Source organism: Brachyhypopomus gauderio, chromosome 17, assembly GCF_052324685.1.
Source record: "Brachyhypopomus gauderio isolate BG-103 chromosome 17, BGAUD_0.2, whole genome shotgun sequence".
In the NCBI taxonomy this organism is placed as follows: domain Eukaryota; kingdom Metazoa; phylum Chordata; class Actinopteri; order Gymnotiformes; family Hypopomidae; genus Brachyhypopomus; species Brachyhypopomus gauderio.
Genome location: NC_135227.1, coordinates 8,006,458 through 8,033,526, shown reverse-complemented (window position 1 = coordinate 8,033,526; position 27,069 = coordinate 8,006,458). Strand labels below are relative to the sequence as shown.

The window sequence follows — 27,069 nt, the reverse complement described above, 5'->3', positions numbered from 1 at the left end:
ATCATCTCATCTAGATAACAGAAACTTTACACAGTGTTATCTGATGACTCTTGGGGTTAGGTTTAGGAGTTCTGGTTTTTGTGTTAGTTCCCTGCATTGAAGCGTGGAAAAGAGATGCTAGGATAGAAGCTACCAGTTCAGAAAATGCCAAAACTCCTTTCAAGAAATCAGTGTGTGTGTCATTTTTTTTTGTTTTTTAGGAAACACTAGTGGCCTAGGGTGAAATGACTTCATTCTCCTGCATGCCAAGGAAGTCAAAAACAGTGCTAAAGTGAAGCATGGCACCATCTCCCTCACCCCATCACTGATCTTCTGACTGAAATACTGTACGTTACCTGGGCTACTGTCTCATAGGCCAAATACGACAGGATCTCCATGGAAACTCCATTAGGCTTCACGTCAAGGCTGCTGCAGTCTAGCCACTCCCGAAATTTGGAAGCCTTTTTAGCTTAACAACAAATTTAGAGAACAATATTAGATTTGGCACGTAGTTGCATTAGAGAAGGGTCCAAAGCAAATAAAATAGACTAAAAAGCATTTATGACTCTAAAAACACAAAGAAGACATAATGTAGCCTGATGTTTGAGTCCAGTAAAGATATAAAGTAGGGATATTGTGATGTGTTTACCAAAGTAGGTGTAGCCCTGAATACATACAGAATCAGATTGGCTTTTTTGTCAATATATACTGCATATAATGAGATTACAGGTGCTAGCCCTGGGTACAAACAATAGATAAGACATAAAAAAACAGGTATTTATCTAATTTAGAAGTCAAACAGCAAATACATTAAAAATAATGTACTTAAATATTTACAATACTTAAATATTGCATGCAACCATGGACATACTGCACGTAGGTGAAATGAAATCTCCATGTGAAGAATATTGCGTATGAACATTTATGAGTGTTGATTATTTCATTCTTATGGCTCGAGGGGAAAAAAATATAAAAACGTCTGAGTCTAGTGGTGCAGGCTTGGAGTGACCTGAAGCACCTGCCCGAGGGCAGAAGGTCAACTAATGATACGCAGGATGGAAGGAGTCTCTGAGGATGGAGGTGCACCAGCTAAGGCAACAAGAACATCAGACACCTCCCAGGGAAGGCAGGGGCCGCCACCAATCCACCAACAGTGTTGATGACCCTTCGCTGTGCTTTGCAAACCTTTACACACTTAACCGTGTGTAAAGATAACAAGTCTTAAATTTGGCACAAAACCACTGAGGATAAATTTTGCTAAACAAATAGTTCATGAGTATTTAAAACACCTGTGAGAAACTGAAGAATACAACGTATACACTAGATTTATTGTCTATGGTTATGAGCTGATATGAAATGTAACACACACTGTAAAGACAAATGAGGATATGAACCCTGGAGTAACTGCGCACAGTCTACGCAGAGGCTTTTTAAAATATCACCTTTCATTTGATTTCGGGTTTGAATTGATATTGATTTTGTAATTTAATGTTATTTTATTTGGGTAAACAACAAACACAACTGAAGCTATGCAGAACTGCACTACATATCAGTGCGTATGCTCATTATGTGTTTATAAAGTAACAAATTTATATTAATGATTATTCATATTTATTTCAGCAAGTTGAAGCAATCCCATTTCCAATGCAGTCTGTGGCCCTCGGAGGAGTGAGACTGTGGGTTACTCAGGCCAGTGTCTGGACACACACACCAGTGGCTACTGAGGTCTGAAGCCTGTCAACAAGCTATCAGTCTTGAAATGTGGTTCTAACAAACCAGTGTGTTCACATCCTGCAGCAAGGCTTTAATACCCCTCCCAGATCCAAAGCGGCTTAGCAGCCAACTGCCATCAGCAATGGCCTATGGGAGCTGCCATAACATTAACAATCATCTTCAAATAAGTCAGACGTGTAACATTCAATCATTTTTTCATAAGGAGACAAGAGGTGGGTGATGCAGAATACTCACAAAAGCTGAGCTGTCGACTCTCACAGAAATCGCTATACTGGACCGGGTCCATGTGTCGCGTCTGCTTCTCGAGTCTCTGGAGGTAGAGAGAGGAGAGTGCAGGCTGAGCCCGTGTCGAGATGGCTGGCCCGTTTAATGCTGGGTTACTTTCCCCCCCTGTCCACGCTGGGCTGTGTTAGTGCGCAGCCTGCCTGTAACCCTTCCCAGCAGCATCACGGTGCTCTTGAACATAGTTGCAGTAAATGGGTGAGTAACTTGCGGCTAATTACATAATGTTCTGCTGTAAAACCAAAGGCCCCACTACACACCTGGGGCCGTCAAAGAGCGCACACGTGCGGCCACAGACGGAAGCCCGGCGACCCCCAGCGAGGGCGTGGCCCACGGCCGGGACCGAGGAGCCCGCTGCAGGCTTGGTTCATCGGTTCGAGCGTGCTTCCAGATGCTACCGACAGGGAGACGGTTTTGCTTTACAAGGGACTAAAACACAGCGCCTGTGAGCCAGAGCTGAACCAACACGTCACCTTAAGACACGCAGTGGCGCAGCAGCGAGGGGTGATACAGCACTGGTTTGATTAGCAGGTAGACGTGATCTGTGTGTACATCGGCACCGCTTGGCTGCCTGGCTCAACGAGGAACAGCGAGGCTTGTGCGGCCAGCGGAGAGTCCTTCAGCAGCACAATGGGCATTTATTCTGAAGACATCTGCTAGTCCGGCAATAATCCCCTCCACCACCTCGCCGGCCTTAGCTGGGACGCTGCGGTTCCACAAAAATTTGCGCTGACGCAGTTGTTCGAGTGTCATCACAAAACCGCAGAGAATACGACAGCAGAAAGTCAGTGTTTAATAGCTTTAGGCACGTGGCGAAGTGGAGGACGATGACAAGAGAACCACTGTCTCCGCTCGACTTTAGGAGAGAGCCGAGCTGCAACCAACCTTCTTAATAGCAACCCAATAGCTTTCAGCTTAGATTTACAGCTGAACGTGTTAAGTTGCAGGTCAGAACCTGTAATTAGGCATTTCCTTATACGTCCATGAAACAGTCCATCAGGCCGTTCTAACAGGGTGTGCGTTGAAAAAACAAAAGCATGAGGGTTTATGAGGGTTTTTCCCTTTCAAAGCTGTGCGCTGACTTTTTTTTATTTCCGTGGCTGTAAAAGAGTGCCGCTGGGCCTCTGGGCTGATCAGACTTTGCCGTCGCACGCCCTCTCCTCCTCCGACCCGGCGACATGTTGCCCGGGCGTCGGCGATCGGCGTCAGCCCACCCAAACTAACCGGAGCCTTTTTATTTAGCTGGCCGGCAGCCGATGGAAATTCTGTCTTTTGAAAATGCATACTAATGAGGGCACGGGAAGGCCGCCCGCCCTGCCTGTCTGTCGGGCAGAGCCAGAGCTGTGATTCCGATTAGTGTCGTTAAGACGCGGAGTGGAGGTCTGGTTCACAGCGCCGAGGGGGGAATTCACAGCAGCCTAGCTGTCTGCGCTCCACTCCAGGCTGGGCCACCAGTGATACGCGAGTGGGGCTGCTGAACTCAAATAACTCCAGTCAAGCAGACAGCCCGAGACAGGAGAAATGTTATTACTGGGGCTTATGAACTCAGAAGCCCGGCAGGGGGATTTTACATTTGAATACTATGTTTAGCCATTGATTAAATCAAAACTTCAACCCACCTGCTAATAGCCAGATCATACCCACAACTGAAGCCGTGCTATATGATTGGACACTGAAAAATATTTGATTTGGCGGTCTGATGCTTTCATTTTGTGCCAATGTGGTTTGCAAAAAGAGAATATCAATTTGTACTATTGCTAGCCTTAAACTTCAATAGGCCGAAACCCAAAATATATTTTAGAGACCAAGCAAAATATTAAAAACTTTTGTGTCAGTAGTGGGTTTTGTCTTTTTACCTTTACTTCCATTATGTGCATGACACCGTCATGAATGTCTGTGGGTACCTGGGAAGCACTGTGAGGCCCTGTGGACAGGACTGGGCACTGCTCACCATGGCCCCAACGGTTGCTTTAAAGAAGTCCGAATGAAACACTTTCGTTGCGAAAGGAACTGACTACCAGCTTGTAGGAGATCACAGAACAAAATAATGAAGTGGTACAACAATCCTAGACAGCAACGAAGGGAACTAATCAGATTCCAGAGCACATTATGAGCTGACACCACTATAATACAAAGTTTTTGTTGTTGTCGTTTTTTTAAGGGTTAGGCAATTAAATAAATTTAATTCAAGAGACAAGCTTTTATGCCCTCTAAAACAACAGCCTTTTTTCAAAGTGCTATAATTAAGAAGCAAATGAATTGAGAGCTGTTCTTTGTTCTCTGACAAAACAGGAAACTTATGCAATTACACGGAGAATTCAGAGGAAGTTCTAATAAGCTTGCTGAAACACATAAAAGTATAAGTGAGATTAAAGTTTAGATTGCTCTTTCAGTGTTCAAAACTTCTTGTGGAATTTGAAAAATATGTTTCCCCGGAGTCCCCGAATAGCATTCTCTGGAGTTCGCTGTCATCGTGGCATTAAGGCCAAAACAATGTGGATCCCACACAACATGACAAAGAGACTTTTAAGCGTTCCCATCTGAACGTGGCCAAGAAAATAACACATTGTCAAGAGATCTTAGAGGATCCTTGAGAAGATTGATAGTCCGCCTGAGGAAATACAATCCACACACCACTGACAAAAGCAAAGCAGTCGCCGTCTGATCAAGCGTGCAAGAGAGCAGCTCCTCGCGAACCCCGTCTGACCCGAGGTGTAGCGAGCTGGCCGGCGCATGGGTGTTCCGAGGACTGGATCCACCGAGCACTTGACCCATGAGCTGTGGCTTTGGAAATCCCGCGAAACAATGTCTACGGTATTTACACAAGTGTTGTAATATATTTACACCGCTGAGAAACCTTTGGTGAGTAAATGGGGGATACAGCAGGAGGCTTTGTCAAAGGGTCATTTACTGTAAATAGGAACTGCATTCAAAAAATGTCAGTGATTAGTGAGAACTATGGAGAGACGGGCGAAGACACCCGAGACATCCCACTTACAGACCCAGTCAAAACAAACCCCAACTGTCAGTCTTCTGAAAAGAGAAATCCGCACTTATATCACTTATTTCTATGTCTCGCCTAAAGGTGAGCTTGGTGTTCGGACCATTTCAGAGCCAAGGTGTTTGAGGGCCCAGGGAGAGCCACAGACGAGGGACAGGCACCCATTACACTCCACACCTGAGCGGACAGCGTTAGAAGAGGGAAACGGCTACCCAGAGCTCTACGCTGAGGCCCAGGAGAACATGGCTCTTTACCCCCAGGCCATCCTGATGGCTAAAACACACCCATTAAAACACTCAGCAGGAACAAAGTTTGTGGGCAAACCGCAAGCTTTCTGGACCCCGTCCACGACGACACTGCTTGGTTTTAATTGAATGGGGATGTAGAAAGTCTCATGCCCCCCCCCCCCCCCCCCCCCCCCTTTTTTTTTTTTCCTGAGCATGTCCACGGTTCCTTGTTTCACTCTGTTAATTACATCTTTCATCCGTGGGTCTTTATTTCAATTGGCGGCAGGGGGACAGGCAGATGCCCCCCCGCCCTGCCCCAAGGGGTGTGTAGCAGCGGAGGCCGTGGGGTTGACAGCTTGGCACATGTTTCTTTACACAACTGCAGCGGTGCAGGCTAGCGGCCTCCGTGTCCAGCAGTTTTGGACTGTTAACAGTTGTTTTACCACTATTTTAACGCCCTAAAGCAACACAGCCTGAAGAACTCCCACATACTTCATAATGACACTGGACAGGTTAGGACTAAACTTTCTCTCCACCTTCCTGGGTTTCACTTTGAGGCTAATTTGCATGTCTGGATCTGCGTAATGGAAAGTAGACGAATCTAGCATCGCACTGGAAAGTCTGTTGAAATGTTAAGTCCATTAGTCTATTTGATGACAACAAAAAGAAGCAGAGGAGGTTGACAGGCCTCTGAGGTCTGGCCACTAGTCTTCAATGGAACCTGAACACTGCTCTTTTGCAGTGCAGACAGACTATCAAGTGTTCCTGTGGTCAGAGAGTGCCTTTAACGTGTTTAAACACCTTGTTTTAGCAAGATCCTATTCCCAATTGAGAAACCCTGTGTCTAATCGTACAGGTACCCAACAGCTACGTTGCTCTATGACCACAAGACCCCCCCAACATGATAATCTCCTGTACGTTAGCCTCACAGGGAGAGGTGCGTGTGTGTGTGCACATTTCCGGGACTTTCCTCCCACTCACCTCCATCCTTTCCTGCTTGACTTCGTCCACCTCCTCCACCCCCAGCAGCGTCAAGAATTCCCCTGTCTGGTCGATGGAGCCCAGGAAGTCCTGCACCAATCTCTGCCTTTTGTTCACACTGCTGCTGGAGTATTTGTCTAGAAGTGGGTGTGCACACCCACACATCACACACACACACACACACACACACACACACACACACATACACATACACATACACACACATTTGCTGAATCGCCCCCGGCCACATCTGCAGGCCAGCTGTAGGCCTTGTTTACACCTGAGCCATGATGGAAGGGCTCTGATGTGCAGGCCGCCCCCTCCACTGGCGTTCGCCCCGACCCTACCTTAGTCCCACAGGTCCTAAACCCCACCCGCCCCACACATGCACAGAACAGCCACGGCCTCCTCTGGCCATTAGTTCCCATAGCAACGCTCTTATTACTTCTCTCCATCACTGGCCAATTAGCATTTTGTTTTGTACTAGCACTTGGATCTGTCCTGAAGTGAGTTGTGAAGTTAAGTACAGGTGATCTTTAAGAATGACAAGGTAAGGGACAGGCAGAAATATACCTGACCACACATTTAGAACATCTGATCAAGTATGGTACACAACACCCGAGAAATTAGAAGAAATGTTATTTTGAGAGGCCAAATATTTCCTTCAGGTATAGTCAGACAGGCACAGGGGGGTACATGTCCCTGATCTTTAACACGGCCCAGGAAACGAGTTTCTTTGCTTTTTACTCCAAGAAGTGTTGAGAAACCCTGTCAATTAAAACCTTAAAAAGCTGAGCTGGGAAAAATGAATGGAGGGGAAAATGTACATTAAAAGAGGAAATGTGGCGATCAAATGCAACTCTAACATAACGTCTGCTTGACATGGCATTAAAAGCCTCAGAACGTGTTTAATCAGGGTGAGGGAAATCGTGACACCTTAATAACAGCACTACTGTAGGACCTCATGTTCCTCCTGCTGCAGTGGCTTAGTCCTGAACAGAACTGTAATTGTGAACTTCCTATGTAAACGGGCAATTCAATCAAAATGTTAAAAAATGTCACTTTGTATAAACTTGCTTTCAAATGATACAAATATGGTGATGCACATAATTAGTTCTATATTTTTGGCTTTAATGTACTCTAAATTTACCATTTGATGCAGTGGCTTGTTTACTGGAATAAAAGAGCTTGGAAAATCTTGGTTTGGGTGAATAAGTAAACAAAGCTAATCTGCAATGATGAAACAGAGCATTAAAATCTAACAAAATAAACACTAGAACAGACAAAAAAAACAGACATCATCTTTGATCCACTAACAATACCCCCACTACAGCAAATGCTGTTTTAAATGGGCACTGGAATATTTTACAAACAAAATCTATGTTTCAGACGTCAAAATGTTTTAGGTACACTGCTGTGTGTAGTAAAAACCTTTCTGGAAGACATGGCAGAATTCTCAAGAAGACCCCCACAGATGCTCCCTAAAATGATCCAAGCATATGCTGAAGGTTAAACAGCCAACCATGACCAATTCTAATCTTTTAATAGCGCTGTAATCACAACCTGCCCCCCCGAGAGGCCACCGTAAGAACTGCTCGTCATCCATGGAAACGGTAGAGGGGAAGGGACGCGGTAGCTCTGTACGGGAGTCTGCTGGGGTTTTGGGGGTCACAGCCGGTGCGCTGGTTGAATGGGGGCCCCGCGGTGTTTTCCACAGCCTAAGTGCACAGGGCATTACTGCTGGGGTTAGTGTTACTAGCCTCTGTGGTCAGAGCCGTAATGGCTGCCGTCAGCCACGCTTGTGCCCCTGTCAGTGCCACCACACACACCACAGCTGAGTCCCGCATCGTCCTGCCACTGGGAGGAGGTGTGTTCCCACCGCCAACACTACTCAACTCCCTTGATGGTACTTTTTGGGGCTTTTTTTCCCCCCCATTTGTTTTTGGGGAAAACACTGAAACAAAAGTCAAGAATAAGAAAAACGTATTTCCAAATCCAGTTTCCCTGACAGAATGAGGGTCGTTTAGGGAAACGTCAATCCTTCAGAGCGCCAAACAAACGCTTCAGAGCAAACCGTTAAACAGAGCGGGCCCATCACGCTTCCGTGGAAACAGAGGGGGGGAAAGGGGGGGGGGGTGGGGGGGTTGAGGAAAAAAAAGAAAAAGAGTCTGAATGCACACAGACATGCTGACTCCTTCTCAATCGACTCTGAGGGCCGCTCCCTCTGAACGCTGCATTTAACGTTATTCCGTCTCTCAGGTTACAGGCCAGATGAGGAGCAAGAAGCCTAATGATACTCATCATGGCATGAGACGGCACGGCAGCGTCTTTGCGGATGGTTTTCCTCTCGCCACGCTGCTGATGGCGAAGGCGGAGAGAGGCGGAGGCCTAGCCTGGCTTCCGCCCGCGCACTGCTAACGACTCCTGCTGATTGACTGTGGCATACAAAATTACTTTGGCTGACTCCAGTCATTATGGATACCCGCGTCATTTAAAGCCTAAAATTCTGTTTGTGTGGAGGAAAAATTCTTGAGACATCTACTAGGGAGAATGTCATAAAATGTGAGAGGCCTGTATATCGCAAAACAGTTATTTTGCTGAAAATATACTAAAAAATACTGTACCCGTGTCCAGTGGGTCCTCATCATCCAGTGTTTTTAGAAGTTTGGATTTGTGGTCTCGAAACTGCATGTACTTCAGCAGTCTTCGCAGTTTCTTCTGAAAAGGGTACAAATGACAAAGCAGAGGGCTGACAGACTAAAAAGAGTTGATGTAAGCCAAAGATTAAACATGCTTTTGAAATGGCAGGGTGGAGGCCTAATCGTAGTACCAATCATTCCAACCATACCACATACTGGAACAATCACCTATCAGGTGCTGAAAGGCCATAAATTAGTACATGCTGTCAGTTGTGTTTATTTTGATAATATGCTCCGAGGCTGCCTGCGCGTTCGTTTACCTTGTCTTTCCTCATGAGGAAGATGATATCCTCTGGGGAGATTACCCTGGCTCCTCGGAGAACAGCCACCTCAGCTGCCTGGTGGAGCTGGGGAGAATGAGCAAGAGAAAACGAGGGACAGACAGACACCCACACACAAACAGAACTTTGACTTCTTAGAGTTCAAAGTGCTTGCAGAAGTCAGCAGTCAACAAGATCTCACTTGAGATGTTTGTTCTACATTCTGCCAGTCAGTGCATGCTGGCTGAATGAGTCACAGAACCTGCTGTTCAAAAACCTTGAGAGAACTGATAAGAAACCAAATATTTTGAGACTAGCACTTTCATAGTTACACAGGGTGTCCATAAACGGCTGGAATATTGGAAGAGGTAACATTTGTTTTGCTTTCTCAGCACTTAAAAATAACAGCACAGCTGTCCTTGCCTTTGGCATAAACAAGGAATTATTCGAAATAATAATGAGGAAGCAACCAGTTATCTTAAAATGGCCTAACGGACCATAAGAAATATGCTACAATCGCCCCTACTAGAACTGCGTATGCTACAACTGCCCCCGCTACAACTGTCACTCCAACACGTCTGTGCACAATGATGCTTCTTTGCAACCCACAAGCATGACGTGAAGAGGAACAAGGGAGCCAACAGTAAACTGGTCCATTTCTTCTGCTCAGATTTTGCGAAGTTTTATAAAAACTGAAAAAAATGAATTGGCTGTAGTACAGTCTTGTAAAATCTCTGAGTGCATACTACGAATATGACTATGGCAGTTTTACAGGAACAAGGCACTACACAAGCATTTTAGCACAAGCTCTCCTCGTGTGTGTGTGTGTGTGTGTGTGTGTGTGTGTGTGGTTTGCCAATTAAGTCGTTAATATGCGTCAGGGCCTACTGCATAGACTTCACAGAATATAATGTCCTTATTCATCATCTTTATTGGGTTATGTGTAAAAAGTGCACAGTGATCTCGCATTCATATGGAAATCATCTGTACAAGTTCAAGGAACAGCACACGGCCCCATCACTTACACACAGCCGTTTCATTTTGTTGCCAAAAAGAGCAAGAACACCTCATCTATCGCCGTCACCGTCTTCTGAAAATGATAGCTGTCCACACTCAAATCAGTGAATCAAATGAACTCTTTGGGGGTTAAGGGACTGTATGGTAAGGCTACAGTATCAACTTACTGATATTTTTAACCCTAAGCCTTACAAAAGGAAACAGATGATAATGGGTTAAGCTAAACCATTTATTTAAATCTATTTCTGACCAACACAATTCTCTAGGACCTCATTAGCACAGGTAATGATCTGAGACGTGCTTTATGATATGAGACAAAGCAAACACATGTAATTGGAGAAAGGAAAATTTGGTTATTTGCAGATAAAATGTGCTTACGTATTTTGGTCAGCACAATGTCACTTAATACTGACTGTGAAGTCAGAATATAAAAAATGAAAAAATGATGAGTACATCCGATACATACCATCACTGTAACAACACACTGTTTTTACCACGAAACAAAATTAACAGAGGCATAAAATAGTCTTTATTCAAGTTACCCATTTCAGTCAGATATATATCAGAGATATATATCTGGGATATTATATATCATCTTTTAAAAAGGCTACAAACTTAAAGGTAAAATAAGTCCAAAAAGCACAAAATGACTGATAAAGAATGTAATAAATAAAGATTTATCTGCTCAGTAAGGTAATAAAGCTACTCAAAATGTCTTGGATTTGTTGCTGTTTGATTCATGTAAGGTCAGTTATATTCCTGAGACTCAATAATTGAAAAGTTTAATTTTATTAATTGAAATGCAAACATTCAAAATAGCTCAGGAGAAGTTAAATCTAGAAATACACAAAAGTACATCTTAGAGGCTTGCAAACAGACTGGTCATAAAATATGTTTGCCTGCAAATGTAGATGTCAGCGTGGTGTTGGGTGTACACACAGGCCCCACACATACAGGGAGAGAGTGAAAGAGGGAGAGAGGGGGAGAGAGAGAGAGATAGAGGGAGAGGGAGAGAGGGAGCTCGCAGGGCTTCATTTAATTCCCTCTGGTCTGGCATCAGACCAATGCTGACAGACTGGCTGCCATATCTGTCCCTCCATTTAACGGGGAAATACACAAAAATGGCTTTAAGTGTGCCTCTCATCCTTCCCTCTCCAAACGTAACCGAGCCCAAACAGTCTTAAGCCTCAGAGTCGGACGCCGTCTGCCTCTGAAATGACTATTTACAAAAGGACACTACAGCACTGACTGCGAGTGATAAACTAAACCTTTTCATTAGGTTTTAAAAAAGGCATCTGCGTATCATGAGGTTAATATTGGAAGGATGATTTCAATGGCTTTACAATGGAATGAAAGAACAGGGCTATTTTCTGCCTGCAGAGGAAAGCTATGGACATAAAACGTTCATCAGCAAAATTTGGTTTCTAACTTATAATAGTTTCAGCTTAACCTAAGTAACAGATCCAAAGGAAAACTAATGAGAATTAACCCGAAGCCCATTCTTACTCAAATGTTCTTTTAAAGCCAGTTTGTCCCCACCTTTAAGGTCCCTGGCTCACAAAACTGTTAGATTTTGTTAAACTAACAGATTAATTTTCATAATTGCTCCAAGATCACACTTGGATGAAAGCAGTCTCTGGAGCGGAGAGACTGAATGATGTCGGGAGGGTTATTTCACTCAGCCTGGCTCCCCGTCTCGGCGAACACTGAGATCTCTGTGGTCTATTTCCAGAGGCTCAGAAGCCGACACTGTTGACAGTTTACTTGAGCAGCGAAGGACTGTTTTACCATTTCTGGGATGCCTCAGCTATCACAACGCACAGGCATTCATATGAAGGAGGGCGTTTTGCTCCATTTTGATATTGTGGTTAATGCTTGCGTAACAGAAACCATACAAATCGGAGTGCAGACAGGAACTGGAGACAAACACTGATGCCCGAGATGGTCATCTCAGACTCTGGCCTGTGCGAAGTGTACGCCGACCTTTCTCTGAACAAATCTCAACTAGCAACGTACACAAAGAAAGCTCAAACCGTCCGAGTTGCTTTCCAGGCAGCTGTCTCACTTCTATATGATTATAATAAGTCAGGAGAGAAGTGCAGTTAATGACCTGGAGTTTGAAATGTTGGCTAAATCAGGACAGATTTGCCAGGATAAGAGGCCCAAAAACACTTCCTTAGAAGAGCAAGCGTGTGAGCTTCGTGACAGCAAGTGCAGAAGTGTATCATAGGCCAGGGAACGCTGACTCGCCTGGGGCTCTAATTAGAGGGATCAATTTTAATTACTGCGCATTTTCAAGTGACACTGGCCTCGGCGGACTGGTTCCCTTCACATTACAGTGTAGGAGAAAAAGGACTAGCTTTCATGCAACAGAATGGCAGAAGTCAAATAAACAAACCTGCTGAACATAATTTCCCCTGCACCACTACTGCTCCCTTTTTGAAACGAAATCCATTATTTGATTACACTGGGAAAGGTAACAGGAAGCTGGGGTAGTCCTCCAATCCGCTGCTTCCTTGCCGGGATCAGGTCCACCATTTCCTTTGAAAGTGGGGGCGGGGGAAACAAAGCCACTTCATGTTTTCAGAACTCACCTGCCAGGCAGATTACTCAACTGCAGAACCCCGAGCTCTCAGGACTAAAATAACTCCAAACCCCATGACCATTACATTTACCTAATTACCATGTCTTTTACATGTCACTGTCTGGGTAATGTTATACTGAGTTAGGTTAATGGGGTCTATACCATAACGGAACTATCACAACAGCTGTGGCCATGAGATGCTAGCCCTGTGGCTATTGAATGCCTAGCTTTATAACATAAGAAATAAGTGCCATAACTCATCATAAACAATTAAGGTAGAAACTATCAAAGCAGCCGTGTTATCAGAGCGACGGGAATTCCATGAGCGTTTGCTCGGACTTGGTGTTTTGCTTGTTCCTTGTGGTTTAATGACACTGTTTGGAAGGGGACATTATCAATGTTTTGCGAAACTGAGAGACCCTGAGAGCTGGCCTGTTGGAAAAATAAAACAAGAGAGCTCCCCAGTCGAGGAGGCGCTCCGGGTGTAACCCGGCCGCACCAAACGCGAAGGCCTGGAGCTAGCCTGCGTTTTAAGAAAGGCACCTGCTGTGTGGCAAACCGTCTCCCACACACCCAGGTTTGAGGGCTCGTCAGCACGCTTGAGCTAAACGAACCTCTCCCAAAAAAAGGGGCCACGCTCAAGAAGAGCAATGCTCAAACACAGCCACATTAAACAGTACACAACAAATATTCCAAGCAAAACAACAACAATAACAACAACAACTTAATTCTCAGATGTGGTAAATAAGGTAATTACGAAGAGTACAGAAGCTCCTATACTAAATTAGGTGTGGTATGACCAGTCTTGACTGGTAGACGAAATATTGTTTCAATGGAGGAACCGCGTACTCTAAAGAAAGAGGAGACTACAGGTCGTTAAAATCTTTGCTCCCCTTGAAAAAACATTGCTTAGGTCCAACATTCAAAATACACCAACATGCCTTCCCTTCTCACTGTAAAGGGCTAATTGATTTAGGCATTCAAAAACCTCTGATATATGTCAGTTTTAGCATCTGGACAAGAGGTGACAGACATAGTTCCCCCCCCCCCCCCCACCATTCCCCCACTTTGCCCCCCCCCAAGCAAATTCCGACCTCATATATCCATGGAGTGATTCCTAGTGAAGGAGTCCGTGTGCTCATGTCTGGGCTTCGGCTGGCTGGGGTCTGGCAGCCCTCTCCTAACCAACAACCACAGGACGTGTGGATGAATAGACTTCTATTACATCTAAACCTACAGCCTCTGGACCGAGGCTACACCGTAGCATTTCCTAAATGGATTTTTAAAAAGTTAGAAAAAAAAAAATGCAAAAAAAAAATAATAAATGTTAAAGCTAAATATATCTGGATCATCATTACCTGAGACCACCCATCATGTTCTTAGGTGGAAAGCAGAATCCACAAAATAAACAGTCAACCAAATGTAATAAAAAAGGCAACCAGGCCAACAGAATATGTAAACAAAAACAGGTCTGGAGAGTTTCGCAGCTCTCAAAGTTCCCTTATGTGGCTCACTGTCCTGAAATGTTCCCACAGGTAACAAGGCCATTTTAATGTATAATGTTCAATGTTTAATTAACATTTTTATTCTCTGTATAATATAAATATAGTGTCAAGATATTGACACGGTCACAGTGTACATATTTTTCGGATCAATTAAGCTAAATGTTTATAAAAAACAAACACACAAACAAACAAACAAAATACAAACTCCCCTAATTTCATGCAAACATGTTATGATTAGATGCCGTGTTGCATATGCAGATATGAAATGAGGCAATTCCCACTGAGAAAATCTGCAGAGACAGCTGGAGTAAGATGACTGAACTAGGGGCAAACCTCTCTAACCCAAACACTAACATGTTCAACACCGAACACCCAGACACTAACCTGTTCAACACCGAACACCCAGACACTAACATGTTCAACACCGAACACCCAAACACTAACATGTTCAACACCGAACACCCAAACACTAACATGTTCAACACCGAACACCCAGACACTAACATGTTCAACACCGAACACCCAGACACTAACATGTTCAACACCGAACACCCAGACATTAACCTATTCAACACTGAACACCCAGACATTAACCTGTTCAACACCAAACACCCAGGGACTAACCTGTCTAACACTGAACACCCAGGCGCAAACTTCTCTAACACTGTACAGCGAGGGGAAACCTCTCTAACACCGGGAAAGAAATCTGCACACTGTACAAACCCATAGACCCCACTTCACCAGCGGACTACTGCTAAATTTAATTAACGTGACCAATGAACTCATAAATATAAGATAAATATAATCCTTTGAAAACACGGGCACTTGCCATTTTCACATGGCCTAATCAAATTTACAGCAACGATCAATGTTGATAGTCATATAAGGAAATTGCCATCGTAGCAAGAAAACAAGGCCCAGGGGACTGAGAGAAGGTCTGGACAGAGTGCACAGGAGTGAGTGAGTGCCTGGAAGAGCCGACCCTGCCAGCTTTTGCACCTGGCGGTACAGGCACCAGCCAAGTGACCTCTGCTTCACACACAGCCCGGCAGGCGAGACATGAAGGCTTTTCACTGCACTGTTTGGGTTTCGGAGGGGGGGTGGGGGGGGTGGATGTCTACGGCTGGCTCCTGTGAGCAGTCAGTCAAGCCGCAGGGGAGAGGGCAGGACGGATTAACATGCTCCCCTCCACACATCACAAGTTCTGAGTGAGTTCTCTTTAGGAATGTTCCGGAAGTGCACCTGCAAAAAGTCCAAAAAACCTTACAGGAGTCTTGAAGTTTCACATGCATCATTTTGTGCATACGCCCGCACAAAAAAAAAAAACAAAACACGCACACACACACACACACACACACACACACAAAAAGATTTCTTACATCATACAAGAACATGTGTCTGTATCAGCTTCACTGTTTATGAGTGTGTCTCTCAAACAAGGAACCTGATGTCCAGTAAGTCTGTACAGCAAGTTCTGTCTGAGGACAGGAAACAGCAGCGGCAGGTTCCTGTGCTAGCTGTGCTCAGCTGTTACCCCTAAGAGCTGCCTTATCCACCGCATGGTCATAGCTATTGTCTCACCACTCCACTACCTCTGTCCCTGAGGGCAACAGCCACCAGCATATTCACGGTCACCCATCATCCCAGGGCCAGCGCTGGGTCCTCTTGAAGCACTGCACCAACACTTCATCGATAACAAAAAGTCACCAAACCTGCTAACTCCTAGCTCACCTAACAGACATCAACAGCTTCAACTCGGTTATGCTGAAGCTCAGTGTACTTTAAAAGTACAGAAGACATACACTTGAAGAAAATCAAAGAAAGGTGCAACATGGGGAAGCATATGAGGGATTCTGAGATCAATTGAAGTCGTTCACTGAACTGCATATGTTGATTAGGGGGGGTTACCCACTCCACACTCCCAAAGCAGTGTGAAGTGTTTTGCAGGCCATCTGGGAAGGATTTATTGTGTAATTTGGTTTATGACCACTGCGGTCTTGGTCTAAGTGGCATGAACACAATTATGGTGCACTCAGCAGGGCATACACCTGGCCTCTCTGAACAACAATAAACCTGAGAGGGAGCTAACAGGCAATTAATTGAGGGTTATCACCATCATGGCCTGTTTAGTACCGCTGAGGGTTATTTATAGTTCTGAAAAAATAAAAATCCTGTAGCGTTACACACTAACAGGAGAAAAAAAAACTCTTCATGAGTCTCAGTCTCTCCTCATGAGTCTCAGTCTCTCCTCATGAGTCTCAGTCTCTCCTCATGAGCTGTCATGATACAATTAAGTGAAGAGTTTATGGATGTGGAGATAAGAGGACAATGAAAAACGAAAGAACAGCTGTCTAAAATGATATAAAGTCCTGAGTAGAATACTATATATATATATATATATATATATATATATATATATATATATATATATATATATATATATATATATGAGAAATGGTAGCTCCAAGTTTTGACAAATTCTCGATGATTCTCACTGAGATGGTACTTCTGCAGCCTGCTGTGATGTGTGTGGGATGGAGCTTTATCACGCATGTCTTTAACATGCTGGGTTCCATGAATCCTCAGACCTACAGAACAGAGTTATATATCCTCTGGGAGCAGTTCATAAATTACTTTAGGCTGTCCTGCCTTTTTATGTTCCACTCCACAATAGTTTTTAGGTCTGCGATTTGTAATATGGAGGGTTTTTGTTTTTTCGGCTCATCTGATTGAATGCCAGCACGTCTATAAATCTGTCTGGCGCTGGCCACTGTCAGGAAATATAGGGCGAGCAGATGACAGTTAACATTAATGTGTTAAGTGAACAAGACAAGGACACGGGCTTCCGGGCGGGAGGTAAGGAAGGGTGCTTCCTCTGGAGCCTGGACGGCAGCTGCTCACTCTGAGACTTACGGGGAAACAGATGAGTGGAGCACCCTCAGAGCGACGCCCTCGGAATAGCTGCAAACAGGTCCCGACTTGGGAGAAATGCGCAACAGAATCTGTGATGCGATTCACAAAAAAAAAAAAAAAAAACCCTGAAGGCAAACGCCAGCACACGGGTCGAGTGCGCCACGCCGTCAACGGCACGGACGGATGCCCCTAAACTCGCCCTGTGCGCGGGGAGGGGGGCTGAAAGCTGGTTGGATGTTCTGTTTGATATGGCACGGGCCTGCTGGTCGCAGCCATGTTAAAAGTCCGCTTTTTCTACGACAACGTCAACAACCATACTGGTTTGGCTCTGGGAAGAAAAACAGAAGACCACACAAAACACATACAATAGAGAGGCAGAAATAGCTCCTGTGTGTTTAAGAGTGCATGAGTGAAGGTCTGAGCCAGGAGAGGCCAGCTACTGGGCCATCGGGTGGAGATGGGGGTGGAGGTGGGGTGGGTGGAGGTGACGGAGGGGCTAAACTGCACTGTCTCTCCAAGAAGAGCACAAACAGGAGGGCCCATCTGATTTAAGAGCCCTCTGACTCAGTGGGCCAAAGGTCAAAACAATGAATGTTAAGAGCTACTTTTCCCCCTCGTAGTGAGCCAGGGTACTGTGGAGTTATGGGGTGAAAGGTTAAATCTACCGCATGTGTCAATGTTGGCTGCTGGGCCCCTTGTGGACAGCTCGCAGAATGCACACCAACTACTGGACCCGTCTGAAGACAGCAGAACACACTGTCTGCACTGACCCCAACGTTATACAGGTCAGTTCCCTGTAAGCATGTCTGCTTATGTGCTTGAAGATATTTCCCACACAAACACCCAAAGCTGTCACAGGAGTCGTCGCTGATGAGGAGAAACAGTCAGCTGCTGGAGTCGCCACCTTCATTTGTTTAAAATCACGACGAGCTATATGCAGGGATGGAGCAGCGTTTACAGAGGCAACGAAAGCACTCGGCTTTGAAAGAGCTGTTTACTTTTGTCCATTTCTCGTATCTCGCTGCAGGGGCTGGAGTGACCCTGAGCTCCGTCTGAGAGGGCAGGGCTGCTGGGAAATTCTGGGAGGTGGCTGCCATTTCTGAGCACTGTGTGTAAAGCAGGAGGGAACGGCGGTCGCATGCTCTCGCACTATTTATACCTAATTACAGATCTCTCTTAAACCTTTTCCCACATGCAAATGTCAAAAGGCTTTGTCATAGAGTGAATCAGCTATAGGGTTTAGAGCTATTGTAAGCACTTTAAAAGAACAACAATGCAACACTGCTTTTAAAAAAAAAAGAAGAAAAATCAACTCCAAAACACCATAAATCCTGGTTAGGAATTCTGTGTGTTTTTAATGAAATATGACCTCCTGACTTACCAAGTTGATGAGCTGGGTATGCACTATGTCCTCCACAAGGGCGGCGGTCTCATGCAGAGGTCTCCGAGAATCACCTAGAGCATACCTACAATAAACAACACACACAGTGGTCTCTCAGGTCAGACTCTCAGACTATAATGTTCTGCTGAAGAACTCGTAAATAATTACAACAGATTCTGATTCTCAGATTCTGTGTCACACACTGGCTACATTCACAAGCATAATATACATATTCAAAACTGTTGACAGTTGTACAGTTGAAGAAGGGGTAATATTTCAGCAACTGCATGTTCATCCTGAACACAATCAAGGGCTGTTTTAATCTAATGTGCTTGAACACATAGAACTTTGTTAAATGGTACACAAATATCTTAGAGTATTCACTCCAAAAGCTGATATTTGGATAACCTGACCTGAACCTGGTTCAACTCCAGTGAGTGAAACTGTTCCGTTCTCTAGAAATAAGAAGCTGAATCAGGACTACAGATCTGCTGACGTTACCTGTGAAACGCTCTTTAAACTTTGAAAAATAAAATTAAAAAATGTATTCACTAAAATAAATTAAAAGAAACCTCTGACAATTACCGTACACAGCCTACATCCATAGCAAGCAACTAGAGCAATTAGTCACACCTTTATGCATAGACAGAGTGCTGTTTACTAATTCTCCATGCCTTTACTCACAGTTGTTCCCACACTGGAGCTGCCAAAGTTTCCCACATTCAGTGTTCTTAATATCGACACAGTGGTTTCATCGAATATAACCGGAAACCACTAAACTGCCAAAGGCTCTCTCTGTTTAAGAGAGAATATGGAAACTACCATGTGAGGCACCACACTTATGCTGTACGAGTACAATTACTAAAAACACTGACGAGAATTGGCTAACGAAGGATTTAAATACAGGGAAAGAATGACATTTATTCTGCACAAAAATGTGTATGCAAAGATATATTTTTATTAAATACCATCTTAAACGGTGAAAAAAGTCTTCTCCAAGCCTTTGAGACTTAAATCTAAAGTTAAATTTTAAGTTTTACTGAAGTCATGTTACTGTTTATCCAAGTGTTCATATAAAGTGCAGTTACTTTTGGGCAAGACAACAAATATTAAGGACAATTAAAGACCATCAACTAACTTTTTATTTCTTTTATGGTTCAATAACAAAAGAATACATCTACTACTTAAAATGGCTGTATAGAGACCTACGTCTGGGTACAGGCCATCTGAACCACATCCCTATCAATAAACTTTTATTATATCCCTGGTTCAGTTATTTACTTCAAATAAATGGATTTTAATCCAGATGACTTCCAGAGGAAAATCAGCAATTTACTCCAGTTGCATCACATCATTTATTCCATTTGTTTAGATACTTCAGTCCTAAGACACTAGGGATGCCGTCCTGAGCGCGTAGAAGCCGCCTGCACACTGATCATTCTCACTACCACTAACTGGGAAATCATTTTGCTGTTGACTCAATTTTGTCTTAGTGTCTCCTCTGGAATAAAGCTCTGTTTATAAGGGCTGGGCGTAATTCATTTACAAACTCTGATCAAAACACTTGGAATTGAAACAAATATGGAAATTGGGAAAGGCAAAGCAACAACTCAAAGGCATTAGACAAATGCAGCAGTAAACAGGCCTTGGTGTGTGTGTGTGTGTGTGTGTGTGTTAGCAGCACTGAGCATGCTTCAGAAGTGCATGTCCCAGGCACACTGACGTCAACTTAGCACAGCCAATCATCGACTCCTTAGGTACCTGCTTGTTTACTTCCAGATACGACACTCTGCACAAAAGATGCGGCACAAAAAAAGTCAACAGAGCACAACCGCTTGGCCAGAACGGGCCGGGCGTTTGACCACAGGCTTTGGGCTCAACGTCCAGCAGCACAGGGATGGACACAGTGGAGGACGTTACTTAGTAACAGAGAGGCCACTTTGATTTGACAACACATGCAAAATGATTCAAAGTCATTTGCATGTTTCTTTGTTTGCTTGGTTTCTCGAGAAAAATCCCATAACTTGATCACTGAAGGTCAATGGAAGGTCAATACTCGCTTCCCTTTAGAAATGCAGCCAATACGTCAATTGAAGACGACGCCTAGAGAAACACCCCCCAAAGTATTTTTACTGACTTAAAAAAATAATAGTCAAAGTCCACACAGACACGCATGCAGTGCACACACCAGCCAAAACCATCATGGCTTCATCTGAAATGTCCATTTGCCCTACTAGCAAGAGGAAGTTGGGTTTGTGTTAATATACCACATTTATTTTGTGGAACTGAATAATTAAAGCAAAAAGCTAGATGCCAACTACATAGTTTGAAAAACTTTGCAGCTTAATTATTATTTTTAAAAGATCCTCAGAATATTTATAAATGCTCAGAATGATGTTCTCAGGGTTAAGCCAAAAAAGAAAAGGTTCAGTCTACAGACGTAATGTAATTAGGGCTGAACCAGCGAAGGACAGTGATGCTTCATGTGCTCTTCATGAAGTCCTGAAATCTGCAAGTTTTCAGGATGATGTTCTAGCACTTGGAAATCATTAAAGTAGGCAGGATAAATATTTGATTTTAAAGTAGCGAATTATAAAAGTGCATTTGAAACTTCAGAATTGTCAAGTTAGATGAGAGTTATTTTAATCATAATTAAAGAGCAACAACTGTTGTTCAAATTAAATACTAGGGTAGTTCTAAACACAAGAAAACCTTGTATATGATCATCCCTATGTTATGTGTATGGTAATCCCTGTTTTATGGATATTCTTATGTGTATCTAGGAGTTTTGCATCGACACACAGCACGGTGAGAGAGAGGGAGATTTTTCAGCCTTTAATACAATGCTCCTGGATACAGGCTGTGACTTCAAAATAATGTGACAAACTCAGAGCAATAACTAGTAATTATTATGGGCTGGGTGGTTTGCTCTCCATACTAGATAATGGCTACGTTTAATGCATTTTTGATACTGTCAGTCATAAAATTAACAGACGGGTTTGTTTCGATTTTTTTGTATATTTGTAATGTTGACAGGTAACGTAGATGAGACTATGTGATTATGAGGTCCGTAACAGGAATGTGTGTTTAAGCCCAACACAAACCGACACATGGGAGATCTTCCCACCACGAATATCCAACTTCAGCCTTAGAAACCCTGAAGTCTGCTCTGGAGCAATCCACAACCCATTCTGCAGGATTTTTCCATTTGGAAGTGGATTTACAGCATGTGTGTCCTCTAACAGAAGCCACCGTGGACCTTTCCAGGCTAGGAGGCGTTTATAGCGGCAGGGTGGGGTCGGCCTGGCTTGGCTATTTTAGGAGAGTTGTAGCTCCAGACAGCACTGCAAGACCGGGTAGAATTTTGATATGGGAAAACTAGTGCTCAGAAAACTTAGAAAAACATCTTGAGATCCACACTTGCCTAATGAGAAGGTCTGCTAATTATGAGAAATATGAAATGCATTTGAATAGTCTTTCAATGGTGAGCCTTTGTGTGCAGCTAGTAAATGAGCTAGATAACTCCATGCAACAGCAGCTCCACGACGGCTCCTCAGAGACCACAGGGGAATCTTTGTGATGAATGTACTTCTACATACAGTGTTTTTCATCTGTGAAACGACTGGGTTTTAAAACTGCCCATTTCGAAATCTGTAAGGTTATTGGCAGAGGCTGTCCAGAAAAATAAACAGCTGTAGCAGCCCCAGTCATAACTAAAGGCAGAGTTTGTTATTTTGTTCAATGCATTGGCAGGCAATATCGAGACCTTCAGCACTTATTACGGTTCGTTTATTTGACTTTGTCTGCTCAAACACAGGAGTTTCATGTAAGAGCGGTACAGTATCCTGGTCTTGGAATAGTAGTAATGTACATATTATGTTTTAACACCCTGAAGTATGTCAATTTGAAAGCTTTTTCATATCACATTAGATCCTTTATGATTATTAAGAAAAAATCTCTTTAACAATGTTCAACAGGAGCAGAGACCATTTCTAAGGAGCATCTAATTTTGTTTTTTCATACAATAACCCGCAAATGTTTATTTAAAAGGGGATATTCATGGGAAACAAACAAAAAAAAAAAGATTCATATCAGTGGCCTTGAGCAACATAATCCTTCACATTCTAAGGTGCTGTGATGGCAACACTAAAGTAACAGGAACGGCACCTTCACCCCCACAGCAGTCCAACTGTCCAAGCAGAGAAGAGAGCTTGAACGTTTAACCATTTCTGCACAGGGTTTCACTTTGATTTGGGTTAAAGTGTGTGCAGAGAACCACCTGGGGCTGAGTGTGGGACAACATGCCAAACTCACCCACCCGTGTGTGCACAAGAGCCCAGGAGAACCGCTTTATCATAAACACATGCTACCTGCAAATCACACTTCTGCTTACCACCACATAATGGAGATAAAGAAGTGATAAGCACCCTGTGGTTGTGTAGAGGCGGAGAGAGCCTACAGCGGCCGCTTTAAACAGGGTCACGGTCCTTTATTGTCTTCTCTTCAGCCTCAACCCATCTGCTTAATCTTTTAAGCCGTTTCATATATCAGACTTATTTACCAGCAGACTGGTCATACCTGCACTGCAATATTTCTGCATTTCTTTATTAAGATATCAGTCACATTTTTTTCAGAATACTGTGAAAATATTTGCTAATTATCTGTTGTCAGTGTACACGTGATCTCTTTGGCTTGAAGTTTGTGTTTTTAATATATTATGTATACTCAGCTTAAATGCAAGTTGCTGAATGTCTGCTAAACAGTAGTGCTGCATGGTTCTAGCATCAGGCAAGGAGGTTCTGGTTTTCAGGCCACGTTGTCCAGGTTCCTTCCCTGTGATCTTGTCTGCTCTTGATTCTCCTGGAAGCCTTGGTCCTCCACCCTCACCCCCCATACCCCAACACAGCTGGCAAAGGGGGAGGAGGACTCGGTGGTAGATTTTCAAGCTGCCACCTTTTAAGTTTTTTTCAGACTGTTTCCGTCACTGCTTACAAGCCACATATATCCAAGCTGGTAAAAAAAAAAAAATAGGATTTTTTTCCTCATTTTTTGAAACACGAAGACCAGCCATAGGACGAGCCGTGACTCTTCATATCAGTCTTCATATCTGTTCATAACACTCATCAGCTGTGATCTGCAATGGCGGTTGGCTCTCTGGATACCTTAGGTCCAATTAGGTGGTGAAACATCTGGTTGTGAATCAACATTAACATAGATGTGATGTGCATTTATGGGCAGAACACTGCCAAGAATGGTCAACAACCCTTTAGTGTGCTGGCAGGTTAGAAAAGTAGCACTACAAAATCTCTGCCATTAGTAGAACTACACCAACACATGACCGCAGCAAACAGTAAGACCTGGGGTACCACCCACACCCCCACACAACCATTCAGAATAATTCACCACCACTAATAAGGTGACACACATCCATGCCATCAGAGGAAGACAAACTGTGGTTTAGAGCACCATAGTTTTGATCGAGGTCATAGAGAGTAAATCTACATTTCACTTATCTCAGTCACACTTCAATAAAGATGTCATTACTGCAATAACAGGATATGGTTAGTATAGGTTGTTCTGGGAAAAAAAAGAAGCAAAAACAGCATTTAAATTCAGCCACAGCTTCTGTGTGATTTCAAGATTCTGGTTTAACCACCCTGTTCATGGGGAATTTTCTGACTTTTTTCTCCTGTATTCTTCCTGTTATGGAGTCTGGTTTTCTAAAACTGTTCTTGTAAATCTCAAGAATGTGCTTAGGTAAATGAATGAATCCTATAAAAGCACACAGTGGGTATATAAAGAAATTTCACATGAAATTGTCCCCAGCTATAGTGGCACAGAGGGTGCTTTTGCAATGATATTGGTCATTAAGAGTTTAACAAGTGAATTAAAACGCACTGTTGTCCAACCACACCCTTACAAAGCAGTAACATGCTGCAGCCATCTGGTAAAGCAGATAGCTCAGTCCCTGCACTGCTGTCGTGCCTCTTTCTAATTGAAGTCAAACTTTCAAAACAAAGCTATCTAAAATAAACCAAAATAAAAGTCCCAGGAAAATGGGTAGGACAGCGTACTGATTGGAACAGATGCCCTGAGAAGGCAATGTGGGTGGTAAAGGTTCCTGATCTGGTAGAATAATCCCTATTGAGAGGATACCAATTTGGTTAGTAAACTAAAATAGAAGGACATTATAGTATTTTTCTTTACACCAAATTTGAATCCCTTTTAGAATATTCTATCAAGCATAGGGGTAGGGCATTAAAAAAATGTTTACATTACATATTACTTATTTTTAAAAAATTAACATTCTTAAAATATCTACAAAACGACTTCTAAATGTGCAACGGAGGACTTTTGCCTTGTTCTCAGGAACATCCCTGTGTCCAGCAGTAATCTGAAGAGAAAAGGGATCCACCTTCCTTCGTACCACTTTTCCATAGTATTCATATTGACATGCAATAAGTATACTGCATGTCAACTTTTAAAAAATCAGTGATGGAGAAATCAGAGGACATATTTGGATTCTGCAATGAAAAATATATAAATCAACTTTTTTTTGCATTAAATCACTGTTGACTAGTATTTAATACACATTTAAAACTGAACTAGAAATGCCATGTGAAGATGATCTTGATCTGCCCTGTTCCAGTAGCTGACGTCTAAGGTACGACCACAGTGGTGCAGGGGGTTACTTCTCCAAGCCACACACCCAACATGAGGCCAGCTTGCTGTGTCATGGACAACCTGATTCTCTTGTTTAGAACAATAAGTCCCAGAGAAAGCCACATCCTGAATCACAAAAGGTCCAGCACCTGCTGCAGACCCTGGGCTGGGTGGGGACCACTCTCATCACATAGACCATTAGCCTTCCAGCCCATTTCATTTGGGTACTGGGTTTTACCTAACAAAGATAGAGCAAGACACTACACAATGCCCGCGGTGTTGGTGTAACGTCAGATTCATTTCTGGAAATGGCTACACACTCACCCTGCTGTAGAGGAATGAATTCAATGCAAATGCACTTCAAAAGTAAAATGATCAAGAGCAGGTTTTTACTTCTCAAAAAAAGTAAATATGTAGCATGTAGAAATCAAATACCTACTTAGCGAATTAAATACCAACTTAGCAAATCAAATACCATTGTAATGACAAAAAGATCTTGTGTACCAAACAGGATGAGGAATACAGTGTTTTGCAAATATGTTTTTTTCCCCTCTACTAATTATATACTGCAGTGCATGCAACATGACAGCAGCAGAAAGCTGATAGCAGTTTCCTAATTCCAGCCGTGGCTCGTTTAAGCAGCTCGTGTCGTGGGCTGCCGTGCCTCTTGCCTCTCGTCCTGGAGAGTGCTTCCATATGTGTGAGGCCCACACCGCCCGCGCCTACAGGATTCACTACAATCAGATCGCCAGCCAGGGTGGCTTCTGCTACCCTCAGTGTAACGCCTGAAACGCATTACATGTCCTGCACGCTAGCCTCTACCTCTACCCCCCCACACACCACGCCCGCCCCCGCCCACCCCGAGCCCCACTATTTCACTCCAAAGTGCCTCAGACAGGCGTCAGGCGGCCAGGAAGCTGAATCATTACCAAATTAGAGAATGAGCAGAGTCAAGTCACTCCAAGAGCTGTTCCGGAATGTTCTTTCACTCTGAGTGGTTATGACAGTCACCATCATATACCAAAAGAAAAACTAAAGGAGGGGAAAAACACAGGCCATTAGGAATTACTCTCAACAAACTTTGCATGGCATGACTGAAGCGGAGGAAAAACACCGTTACTTCTGCACTTCCAGCCTGGTTCCTTAGATTGGATATGAATAGCAACCTGCAATTACAGTGGACCGAACTGGAAGACGGGGGATACACTGCAAAATGCATAACCCAACATCCAACATGGGGCTCAGACAAAATAACCACGTCGCAGTGCCCAAAAGCAGCTCTAAAAATACTATTGCACAGCTGTTAGACATTTATTTTCTAAACCATAGCAACAATGTTTGGTCGTTTCACATATATATATATATAACACAAATAGTAAAATGTACTCAGAATATGTAAAGTGAATGAGTGTGTCAGCAGTGGGTACAAGATAGAAACATAAGTGATCCATAAATGTATCCAATAAAGAGAATAAATCAATTATCTAATTTTGCAAAAATGAAAAAAACCTCTGCTGAAAAAATTTGCATCGACTACAGCCACATCAAAAATCTCATAACATTTGCACTTTTATAATCCTCTGGTCAATCTCATTGACTTCCGTTAGATTAGACAGGAGTTCTACCATTTAAGTTTTGACTTTTTGAACTGTAGAAAAAAATGTAGAAAAGGTTTAACTTCTTAACTTCTTTAATTCCTCACAAAAAACAACAAAAAACATCCACATTTGCCGGGCATATTCGGTTTAGTTTCAGAAAACTGACTACCCTGAATAAAATAAGTTGTAACTTAATTTAGTTAGGTAAACCACCATAATAAATATTGCCTTTGCCTAATTTAATT

At 43.3% G+C, this 27,069-nt stretch overlaps 1 protein-coding gene across 5 annotated transcripts in view; it reads right to left on the bottom strand.

The window, feature by feature from the left end:
* supt3h (SPT3 homolog, SAGA and STAGA complex component) overlaps positions 1 to 27,069 on the bottom strand; it is a 68,905-nt gene that overhangs the window by 16,920 nt on the left and 24,916 nt on the right. For all 5 annotated transcript variants that reach the window (XM_076979249.1, XM_076979252.1, XM_076979251.1 and 2 more), the window contains 6 exons: positions 18,564 to 18,648; positions 9,164 to 9,250; positions 8,829 to 8,922; positions 6,205 to 6,341; positions 1,948 to 2,023; positions 336 to 448 (listed from right to left, as the gene is read on the bottom strand). In XM_076979249.1, the coding sequence (XP_076835364.1) occupies positions 336 to 448; positions 1,948 to 2,023; positions 6,205 to 6,341; positions 8,829 to 8,922; positions 9,164 to 9,250; positions 18,564 to 18,648 (592 nt within the window). The remainder of the gene's footprint in view (positions 1 to 335; positions 449 to 1,947; positions 2,024 to 6,204; positions 6,342 to 8,828; positions 8,923 to 9,163; positions 9,251 to 18,563; positions 18,649 to 27,069) is intronic.